At 40.7% G+C, this 11568-nt stretch overlaps 2 protein-coding genes across 2 annotated transcripts in view; one reads left to right on the plus strand and one right to left on the minus strand.

Moving 5' to 3' along the window:
• Window positions 1–7953, minus strand: part of LOC118338962 (lysine-specific demethylase 6A-like) — a gene marked incomplete at its 3' end in the record, with an annotated part of 17231 nt that extends 9278 nt beyond the window's left edge. The window contains 4 exon segments of the mRNA XM_035676440.1: window positions 2355–2404; window positions 2683–2791; window positions 7222–7285; window positions 7423–7953. Coding sequence (XP_035532333.1) covers window positions 2355–2404; window positions 2683–2791; window positions 7222–7285; window positions 7423–7592 — 393 coding nt within the window.
• Window positions 7954–10308: 2355 nt separating this feature from the next.
• Window positions 10309–11568, plus strand: part of fundc1 (FUN14 domain containing 1) — a 3473-nt gene continuing 2213 nt past the window's right edge. Inside the window, exons 1-2 of the mRNA XM_035676444.1 lie at window positions 10309–10465; window positions 10948–11101. Coding sequence (XP_035532337.1) covers window positions 10393–10465; window positions 10948–11101 — 227 coding nt within the window. The 5' untranslated portion in view covers window positions 10309–10392. The remainder of the gene's footprint in view (window positions 10466–10947; window positions 11102–11568) is intronic.

The raw sequence follows: 11568 nt of genomic DNA on the forward strand, positions 1-11568 counted from the left end.
AAAGGAAAGGAAGAATATGTCTGTGAAATCAGTTGGCCTACATGCATGCTAGGTCAACTGCTTTTCCACAGTCTTTTAAGCTTGTCAGCAATACAGTGTTGTCGTCTGCTGATGTTTGATACATTATTTCAATGGAAACACAGTGAACAAAACAACAGGGTGTATAAATGCACATAACATCAAATATAAATGTGGTCCATCATAATTTTTGTTTAGCGCATAGCAACAACATGGAGGCTGCTTTTTTCCAAGAGATGTGTATTTGCTCTGCCCTGGGGTAAAGTGTAATGCACTTCCTCTGTTTGCGCTATGGGAATATAGGCAAGCCTGGGTATAATGTCTGCAAAAAGTCAAGATGACTCACTACTGTGCAAGTGTAAGTATGAGAAGGGTCGACTGAAGAGAGTTAAGAGGGTCCTCAAGCTGCCTGTTGGGGACTTTCACTCTCTCCTGTATCGATTACTCTGTCCACCATGTAATTAGGCCTCAGTGAAAGCAAGTGGGAAAGAAATAGAAAAGAGGAGGGGAAGTCTGGAGTCCTGGCAGAGAAAGGCCATTTTTGTATGTTGTGTCAATAAACGAAGAAAAGAAAACAAGGGGAGATGAGATACTGGCGGATCTTCCACAAAACCTAAATGGCTCCTTGGCCATCTGTAGCCATGTGGGGTGAAAGTGATTGAAGAACGAACAGATGAAAGAGATGAGCTTCTCTGTCACACGCCTTACATGAGCACACTTTCCTGTTTATTCTTTTGCAGTGTCAAATTGGTAAAACTAAATTGTGCAGTGTTTTTTGGGTGTCTGTGTTCATTTTTGCTTGCCACCTGGTTAATGGTTAGCGTCTACTGCATTAACGTTATGGCTTATACTCGCATATCACATATGTGCTTGCTAGATACTTGTCGTCTATGGTAGAAAAGCTATAACAATATCTAATTTAAACTCATTAATTAGGTTTATATATTACATGTTTACTAAACTTCACTTCTTCCCCGGAGTTTTGTGCTTTTCTCGTCTTGCAGTTTTCATGGATCCTGGGTGGAGCCTCCTGCCATTGGTCCTGCTTGACTACCATTGCTAAAATCACTGATATTATATTATTAGTTATTATTAAGTATTATTATTGCTACAGTTACTGTTGTCGCTGCTCGCTGTCCCCCATCGTTGCTGCTGTCATCGTCTTTTTCATGATCGTCATCGATCATTACTATTAATGTCTCTCTCTCTCTCTCTCTCTCTCATAGAGGACCAACGATTTAGTGCAGTTTTTCTTGCGACGATCATCAATGACAACCCAAGTTCACACAGTGTAAAGGGGACTTTGACCTTCCAATCACAATACCAGACTGACACTTCTGACCGGTTTCACTATTTCCAACTGTCAAATAAACTGTAACAACCACAAGTAGTCCATAGTCCAGTCTGCTCTGTATTAGCATAGATCACTATTTTACTGTGTGACCTTCAATTGCCCTCAGTTCTGGCAGTGTATCTCAGGCACTGTTGGTACAGGTCAGTTCTTCTTACTAGTTTAGTTTAGGCTAGTGTATCAGTGCACAGGGAAAAACATTTCTCTACACACAAAGTCACCATGAACTTGTAAATTCTGCTAATTCCATCTGAGTAATTCCAGAATTATATACAGAATAAAAGATGGGTCTTTGAGTACGAGATTTGCTGTTGCTGTATGTTTCCTTTCACATTGGTGCAGAATGTATACATGTGGATGTTATAAACTTCTGCCTTTGCCATGTGTAAACATTTATGCAAAATGTGAGCTGTTGAGCGGCAACATAAAACATTTCAGTGCTGTTTTTTGTTGCTGATTCTTAGTGGCTTTACATGCACTGAAGTAAGTAGGTACAGTACTTACAGTGAAGTAAGTACACAAGTTGCCATTACTGCAGTGGTGTATCCCTGCAATATGCACGCATTTGAATGCAAGCTGTCAGAAGAGGTGTACCATTTTCTACTAGTCTCTAGTCGCTGATGCTAGCTCATAGCATTAGCATAACAAATTCCTACCTAGCGGCCTGTTTTTACAGGAAACAAGTAAATATGTGGAGGCAAATAGCACTCTGCTTTCTGCTTCATGGAGACACCTTAAACTGGGAGAGTGTGTATAAAGAGAAAATGTGTCATTGTCCTGGTATGTTCTGACTGCTCTGACTTCCAACTGCAGTTAGGTGTACAGTGCAGTAGTTTGTATTCCAATGAGGACCATGCGGACCCAACAGCAGACAACAGGAGAGGACAGTAAGGAAGGTCAGAAAGAATAGTGGCTCCCTAGCCTGTGAAGTAGATTTTATTATTGGATCTTTTACACAGCAATAAGGAGTGTTGTGAAAACTCACCTTCCAGTAGTCCGACTGTAAACTGAAGTACCTCTGGTATGCAGATAATGCTGAGAAAGTGGTGAGATGGATAAAAGAAAGGAGACACAGACGGAGATAATGAACAGTTAGTGACAATGTTAAATACTCAATATATATAGTTTAGCTGCACTTTCATTTCCAGCAGGAAAGTTTTCAATACAAGCACAAAATGTCTAATCAAAATGGTCATTTTTTTCAGCAGGTTTTAGCAACCAATAACAGCTGACATCAAATGACAATCCAAACATAACAATCAAAAGATACTCAACTGATCCCGAGATAAAGATTTACACATGGAGACTCTCACCTTTTGGATAGTCCTCTAGCAGCAGGTTAAAGTGGCCCAGCTGACAGAAAATGTCAGGGTCCACTTTCCCTTCTGCTTTCAGGATGATGGCATCATAGCAGCTAACGGCCTAAACGAAAGAAGGACAGCAGGGTTGTGTTAAAACACAGCTGCAATGGATGGTTGGTAGATCCCATGCATATTACACAAAACTGATCATGTGAATGTGGTAGGAAGATTTGAGCCTGACCTTAATGCATAGGTTTATTAAAAGGTGGTGACACAGCTGGCAGATACACTACCAAAGGGGTGTGTCCTCCCAGCCTACCAGGGCTGTTTTGCATAGTACCAGTTGTATGCCCAAATATGGACATTGTCAGTATTTAAACAACGGCTAAACAAATTCCTGATAACTCACACTGCAGCCTCTAAAGAGGGATGATTAGTGAGGATGACTGTGTGTACAGGTATCTGTGCGTGAACAAAACAATTATGGTGGATGCAATGTGCGAGAACAGAAAACCATGGCAATGTTAATGGATACATCGAATACCAACTACAACTTTCTAAAGTCAAACAATCTAGCCACGAGTTTGTCATATGACTGAAATGAAATCGCTGTATTGTGACATACCAATTCGACTACAGTTCTGTATGTTTTTACATTATGTTTTTGTACAGTTCATCCTTAAGTCAACAGAATACCATTAACAATGTTGTGTTTCTGTTTGTAACCTGGTAGGTGGGAGCGTGGGGTGGAAAATCTAATTGGCCATCCAATTATCCTTCCTTCTTCCACTCCACAGTCTTTCAGATGCGGTAGCAGGCTTCGTTGTAAAGAATATAGTTAAGATACTAGATAAAGCATGTCAGGAAGGAGGCAAAATAACGCTCACAACTTAAGCTACATTTTTGCAATGGAAAAACTGGCAAAGTCATTTTCAAAGGAATCCCTGTGATCTCTGACCTCAAGATATATGAATGAAAAAGGGTTCTTTGGGTACCCATGAGTCTTCTCTTTGCAGATGTGCCAACTTATTGCTAATCTCATACAGTTTGGGGGCAAAAACCAATGTGGTATATGTGGTAGAATTTATTCCTATTGCATTTCTGCATACTGGGCTCCATAAACAGTGTTGGACTTGAAAATTGGGAATGACTGGAAAGTCAAGACACATAATTCGTGCCACCCCTGTATAAGTCAGAGCCCCAATTGTGCTACCCAAGTCAAAAAGTCTGGAAACGCCCCTGCTGGTAAGGTACTGAGGTTTTCAGTATTACAAAAGAAGATGAAGATCTCTCTCACACAGAATGTGCAAGTAGTAGTTAGCAACACATACAATAAATTTAGCTTGCAGGAGCAGGCAATGAATAATGTTTCTTATATCTGATCCTTCTGAATCCCTTGTATCTGTATCTAGCATAGACAACATTAAAATAACACAGTAAGCACACTATTGGTGTTGTTTGTTCGCGGCACATAGTTGCCAGTATACTACAAAAGTAAGTCTTATAGGATTTAAGCATGGAAGTAAGCATGCTAAAGATCTACTTCTTATCATACCAAACTACATTATTCTTTTTTAGCAGAAAAAGCAGATCACATCCCTCGGGCCCCATAGGTTAATAGTGGGGATTTTATTTGTTAGCCTAATGATCATCACCCCTATTTCTGCACTATAGAAAATGTTCTAAATCTTCATAAATTATGCCACATAATTTATGAAGATTTAGAACACATTCCATCATTACAGATTGCTCCACTCTTTAAAAAAAAAAAAAAAAAAACAAAATAACAAAAATCGCTTTTCCAGGGCCTTTCCAGGAAATGTTCTTGACAAAACAGGCCGTCCTTGCACCACAAGCCTTGATTTTTACGCCGTTTCCAAATAGACCTTTTTCACAGCAACCATTTTGACGTGAAATTGTAGGTATTACCATATGCTACTGATTTAAGGCCCTGTCCACACGAATATGCGGCCCTCACCCCAAATAACCAATCCTGGAAACGATGCCGTGTTTACGGAGATTTTTCCGAAACGACATCGTTTCCAGAAATATCTGCGTTCACACAGATTCGCTGGAAAACCGACCCAAAAACGCTGTAGTACATATGCCAGGCCTGTAATGTGGTCCGCTGTAATGCGCCACAAAACCAATACACTAAACCAAAAAAGAAAGCCATAGAAGCCATGGAGCATGCGTATAAAGGTCACGCGCTGTGCACAAGCCTGTAGTCCGCCGTTGTTGTTGTTAAGACGCGTCTAGCGGAGGTGGATGAGGTCAAAGGCTAGAGAAGCGGAGCTAATACGTCATCGTTTTGGAAAAAATCCGTATTGGCCGTCCAGACGACTCCGGGCAATCCGGCGTTTTAGGATTTTCCCACTCTGGGACCCGTTCTCAAAAAATACCGTTTTCACACCTCAAAAACGCCTTATCCGTCTGGACACGAGGCCGATATGGTAAAATATTTATCCGGATCGGTTTTTTTATAGGCTCTGTTCTATTTAGTATAGCAGAGCCTTTCCAGTGAGCAAACATTGTTGTTTAACCTGAATGGAACAGAACCTTAATTAGTACCATTGGTAACAGCTGTGTTTACTATTTCACATCAAAAGGGCTGCTGTGAAAAAGGTCTGGTGGGAACCCTGTAATACGGACCTCACTCAAAACATTAATGCTTTATTTAGCACTGAAAATCCAGAAACATTGATTTTGAAAGTTAGGATCTATTAAAATGAATGCCTAAGTGTATACTGCATTTGTTTATTGCTATTGAAATAAATGCTGATCTTTCGAACAAGTGCCTTGGCGTTAACATTTATGTATGTATTTATACATTGATATTTATAACGATTTAGAGACAGCCACACATTTTCCAAATCAAAATTGAATGGTAGGTAGACTGTGTCATGACACATCTTTGCTCTAAGAATCAAAATCATCTTGTGATTACACCCTACAGCCATACTTAAAGCGTCTTGTGAGGAAATGCATGTAATGAATTCATGGTTTCACATGTTGTGTTGACTCTGTATCAGTTTAAACAGCACCTCATGCTCAACTAATACATCCCTTCCCCCACATTTCAAAATGGTAGAGTCCAGAGAGAGGATATAAAGGGAACTTATCAATATAGATGTTTCCCACCACACAGATGCAACATTATTTACGTGTGATCCTATCACAAATAAAGATCCCACAATCAGATCTTCTAAGTTTAATGATATAGTGTGGACAGGCCTGCCTGGCCAGGTATCCAGCAGAGTATGAAGGACAGCAACAAAAATGGCAATAAGTGGGTGCATGGCTGGGCCTAACCTGAGAGTACACCCTGACAAAACAATGTCACTCAGACCTAGGAGCCACATGTTGAAGGCGCAGACCGAGTACAGGCAGCAGAACGGTGTTAACATGGGCTGCAGGAACACGGTTGCTATGTGTGCATCAAGCACTATACCGTTAGCCAAGCGGGTGCCCCCGACTTCCGCTTCATAAATCAATCATCTTTGTCACACACACACACACATTTGAACGCCTTCATCGTGATACGCTTTTATGCGAATGGTGATTAGCCTAGCCACTGCTAGTTAGCTAGCAAACGTTTGCTAGGTATTTTCTTCCCATCCCCGCCATCTTGGGCCAAGTCAAGCAGCCATTATTTTGCAACCCTAATCTACCACTATGTGTTTGTTTCTCCCTCGATAATGTCGGCTAAGTGGTGCCGTAGCAACGTTAGCTGTATATGCGAGTGACGGAGGGAGAAACCGCTGGACAGTTAGCCGCTACATGCTAACCACAGTGAGCTGACGCACAACCCAAACTCTAGCTGCCGTTAGAGGATGGGACGGATGGTGTAGTGGGCTACCAACATTTCTGTCAATCTAATGTCTTCTCTCTCGATAAACGTGACGGAAATGTGCATTTGCCCTCTTTTTAAGCGTGTTGTCACACTTTCGAACGTCGCATATAACCGGTAGCGTAGGTAGGTGTTACATTTGTTAACCTCACATTAAAGCCCCCTTACTTTAGCCTGCAAGTGTAACTAGCAAAGTAACAGAACTGCGTTTTCTTCATACACGCCTGTTTCCCCTCAAGCACCATTGCGTTGGTAGCAGTTATGCTATGACAAACACGTCTACAACTGTCCATACAATGCTATCACCTAGCATGGTACCTATTCTCCCTACAACAGATGACACCACCGCTTCCAGTAAGGTGGAGATTCATACCGTCCTGCAGTTTAACTTGCACAACGTTGTGTGTGCTAATTTGGGCCCGTTCAATATTACAGAACATTACAGAAATGTACTCGAGTAGTTATATGCTGTGCAAATGTTGCTATGTAAATGCAATGATCACGTCTACAATTGAAAGCTGCTTTTGCAGTCAGGCGCTGGTTCAGCATCAAAGTTGGGGAAATTGAGGCTTGTGTGTGCCGCGGCTAGCCGTATAGCAAGAGTGGCGTTGGCAGGTCTGTACAGCCTATTTGAGGTGGGATATGCACTAATCAGAGGACATAGACGACAGAGGCGACTGTGATCCTATTCTCTGGCATACCTTTAACAGCAAGGCCTTCGTTCTGGCGCCATCTTCTTGAAGCCTATGAAATCCAAACAGTGTACTGCAAAGTAGAGGACAGACAACACACAGGCGGTTCCGTATTACTTGGGGGGGGGGGCAATCATATTTGTTGTTTTAAACTCAAACATATTGCAGAGAAAAAGCGAGTGAGAGTGTTCCCACAACAGAGCGTCTAACCTGTCAGTTCCGACCAGGCTCTCTTTTTCTTGCGCTGTTAGCTTCGGAAAGTCCTCTTCGATTTCAGTCGCTGTTCCCGACGCCATTTTCTCCTCGTCATTACCAGCAACGCTGAGACTCCGGGCGGCAGCGGAGGCAGCGGCTGTGAGCGACACTCCGCACGATTTCATGGGAAAGAAATAGGAAGATCGACGGAACCGAGCAACTCCGGCAAAACGCAATAACAACGAAAGTGTTGCACACCTATCCAGGACTAAAACGGGGCGTAACGCAATTCTTGCCAAATCCTCAAGGAAATCCCTTCAAGTTACCTTCCACACTCCTCATTGTGCATCGAAACACAGCGTGTATTCCAGTGCCAATTTATGCATGAAGTTGATGTGATGTTGGGTTTTAAGGGTGAGTGTTACTTGATTTATCGCAAACTTCCCCAACCATCGGCTCAAAGTTGTTGTAATTGTGTCACATAGGCAAACGCACGCCGCCACCGTCGGCACGCCCTCCGCTCAGCCTGACCAATAAATGGGCGGCATGAGCAGTCACGTGGCTGTCTCCAGTTGATGTGTTGCGAACACGCAGACGAACACGCTCACGCACACATCAAAAGGGCTTGCAAGAACCGCCTGAAGTCCCGCGATTGGTTACCCATGCTATATTATGATTACGTAACAACATTTTAAAGCAACCTATTGGTCAAAATTGTTTCATTTTTGTCTATTGGGGGTGGCTGTCAAGGATGTTTGTTGCAACGTTGCACATATACAGTACTTTTTAGATAGATAGAACTATCACATATATAAAAACAATAGCTAAAAACATTAAATGAGGTATAAAGTAAAATAAAACCTAAAACGACCATGTAATCAACATTTATTGAATATGTGACAGTAGTATATGTAATAAATATGTTGTCAGATCATTTGTAACTTTTGTGTCAATGGTCCTTTATACTTTATGCTTATAGTAAATTTACTAGCTTATCCTCCCACCTTAAACAGAACTATTACTCTATGAAATAACATTATAATTATTATCCATACTCTCTGTTACATATTTATAAATATGATAGGCTCTGCAATTAATAGTCTTTTATAATTTCAATGCAATGGCACTGTGTAAGTAACTAAGCAAAAGAACAGTATCTTAAATTAATTGTTCAAGAATTATTTTTCAAACAGATGATTTCAGGGAGGACACAATGTCACTTTATTGATATATATACCTGCTAGTGATGACTGTCTGGCTGTTTCCCTTATTTCTTGCCTCTTTTCTGACAATAATTCCTCATAAATCATTTATATATTGAACTCCACTAGCTATACTCTGTCTCCACTATATGTCCCATGACTACTTTGGTTCAGACATTTATTTAAAACATATATAAATATCTTTCTCAATAATTCATTATAATTATATTCTTACATTCAAACAAAATATGATGTTCATCTCCCAAATGATTGTCATAACAAAGGTTGCAGACCCTCTGGGTTCTAGCACTTTAAGATATTCCTTAGCTGATCCCCTGCAGGGCAAATTCAAATTTGGCATAGCAGCACAGGGGAAATGTAGTGAGAGTAGGAAAAGATAAAAATACAATAAAATAAAAAAATATAAGATAAAATGTAATAATAAAGTGGAATATGGTCTAAGATGGATAACTGCAATGTTTCACGCTCAGCTGCCTTCAGCTCAGTGTAAGGATGACAGGGGTTGTCCATGATGGCTTTCAGCTTCCCTCTCATCCTTCTCTCAGTCACAGCCTCCACACTGTCCAGCTCCATCCCCACCACCGAGCTGGCCTTCCTCACCAGCTTGCCTAGTTTGTTGGCACCACACGTTCTGATGTCACCTCACCAGCACACCACAGCAAAAAAGATGGCACTGGCCACTACAGACTGGTAGAACATCTGTAGTAACCTATTCTGGTGTTGGTCACCCTAAAATTAAAATTACAAATAGCCTGCCTTTTGTTTTTTGTACAACAAATACTTTTCCAACCTTTTTCCTCAGAATTTATTTGACCAAAGTGACAATAAATAGTAGAAATATACAATAAATAAAAATAGATATTCCTGTCAGGCAGGATTTATATATCAGAACAGGCAGCACGTCATTTTATATCATTTGAGTGTTTTTGATAGTCTCTTCCCACTTAGAATGGTCTTTCTTATTATTATATCATGCAGCCTTGACTGCTTATTTCAAACCAAGCTTGCAATAATGAGTAATATTACCTCACAGTAGTACATAAGAGAGAGATAATCTGTGAAAACAAAAGGTGCCTGTGGCTCATTGTAGTCCTCTGATGGCATTTGCAAGAATCCACTGGACCTGAACGCAAACAACCAATCAGAGCTGAGAAAGATACAGAACGTCTTGGGTTGGTATTTGACAACCTGGAATTGAGACTCAGTAATCAACTTTATTTCTTGACTCTGATTGGTTGTTTTTGTTCAGGCCCACTACAATGAGCCAGAGGAACCTTTTTTTGTTATAACAGATTATCCATCCCAATTACTACTGTCAGGATAAAGTGAAAGTTTCAACAAATATGACAAAAATATTTTTACAGAAACTACCTACTGCAGCTTTAATCAATAAAGATAAGACCAAGCAAAAGCAAAAACTGTAGGCACAGTCGGCCAGTATGCCAGTCTGGCTGCTCCGTCACCTCAAGTGTTAGGTGATCTGATGAGGTGATCGTGCAAAAATGCACTGAAAGTGGTTTAGATTATAATTATGGACAGCCACGAACATGACCAAAATGTTTTTTTTAAATATAAAAATAACCTACTGCAGCTTTAAATAGTAATAATAATGTTTTGCACTTTACACTTTGCACTTAAACCTTTGTTCTGAACATGCCTTACAAAATCCTCAGTATCATATTTATTATTATAGTGTGTAAATGAAGATATCATTGCACAGGCAGATCTGTCTGCTTTCTGTTTTACTTTGACCGTCAAAAGTATGCAAATGACGCCGGACGTGCAGGCAGCTGAGGACAGACCAGCGCACTCCAAAATGGCGAACCGCGACAAGGGTATGTAACACTTAGGCCTTTAAACTCAGTACACCTCTGTCTGAACTGAGACTTTTCTAAGCACGAATATCACATGAGACAGGTTTTTAAACTTCTACATTACATTCGGGCGTCCTTAAAGCTTCGCCGCCCTCTCGCTTAAACCGCGACGTCTTCAGACGTAGCGTCAATAGCTAACTTTTCAACTGTCGCTTAGCTTTACTTGTCTGCTCATGCTAACTTATTGTCCGGCCTATATAGAACTTTACTAAGTTCCCAGAGAGGCCATGAATGGAGTTATCGTCAGCTATCTTAAAACACATGTAAACACATGGACTGATAGGGTTTGTCACTAAGTTATGGCAGTGTGGCGTTCATACTATTGTGTTAAATTAAGAAGTGCAGTAGTTTGACAGATTGATTTAATATGGCAGTACTATTCTTTTAGCTAGTAACTGCTTCGTTGCTATTGTATGCTGACTGTTTTTATTTTGTGTGTAAAGAGCTGGAAGGGGAGATTTACGACAAAGTCGTAGACCTGACCGAATATGCCAAACGACAGCGATGGTGGAATCGCCTTTTCGGGAAAAACTCCGGCCCCGTAGCAGAGAAATACTCCGTTGCCACACAGATAGCCATAGGAGGAGTGAGCGGATGGTAAATATTCTCATTGGAAATGCATTGTGCTGCCTTCACGTGCTCCTCCTCTAGCCCCCTTTCTTGGTTTTCTATCGATAACTATGATGTGCACAACAAAACAACATTTTGAATGGCTCACAAATAGTCCAGGTTTAAATTAGGCAACTCATTTGGATTATTTTTTCATCTACCTTTATCTCATCAGTTATGCAAACATATTCCATGCTCTCTACCCTTAAATTCTTTAGTTTTGGATTTAGGATATCATACCACACAGTGTCTTAGTTACAGTGGTGATTTTAAAGGTAGCCTGTTTGAAGTAGGCCTGCACTGTTAATTTAAAAATATAATCTAAATTGCAATATAGCCAAGTGTATTATTCAGATTGCAGAAGTTGCAATGTAGGGTTTGAGTTAAGTGGGAGCCAGTGGGACAAGAATGGGTCCCATGAAAGCATTACAATGATACAGTGGTGTGAAAAAGTG

Source organism: Morone saxatilis, unplaced genomic scaffold (genome assembly GCF_004916995.1).
Source record: "Morone saxatilis isolate NCDOM2014 unplaced genomic scaffold, NCSU_SB_2.0 Contig5, whole genome shotgun sequence".
NCBI classification, from domain to species: Eukaryota; Metazoa; Chordata; class Actinopteri; family Moronidae; genus Morone; species Morone saxatilis.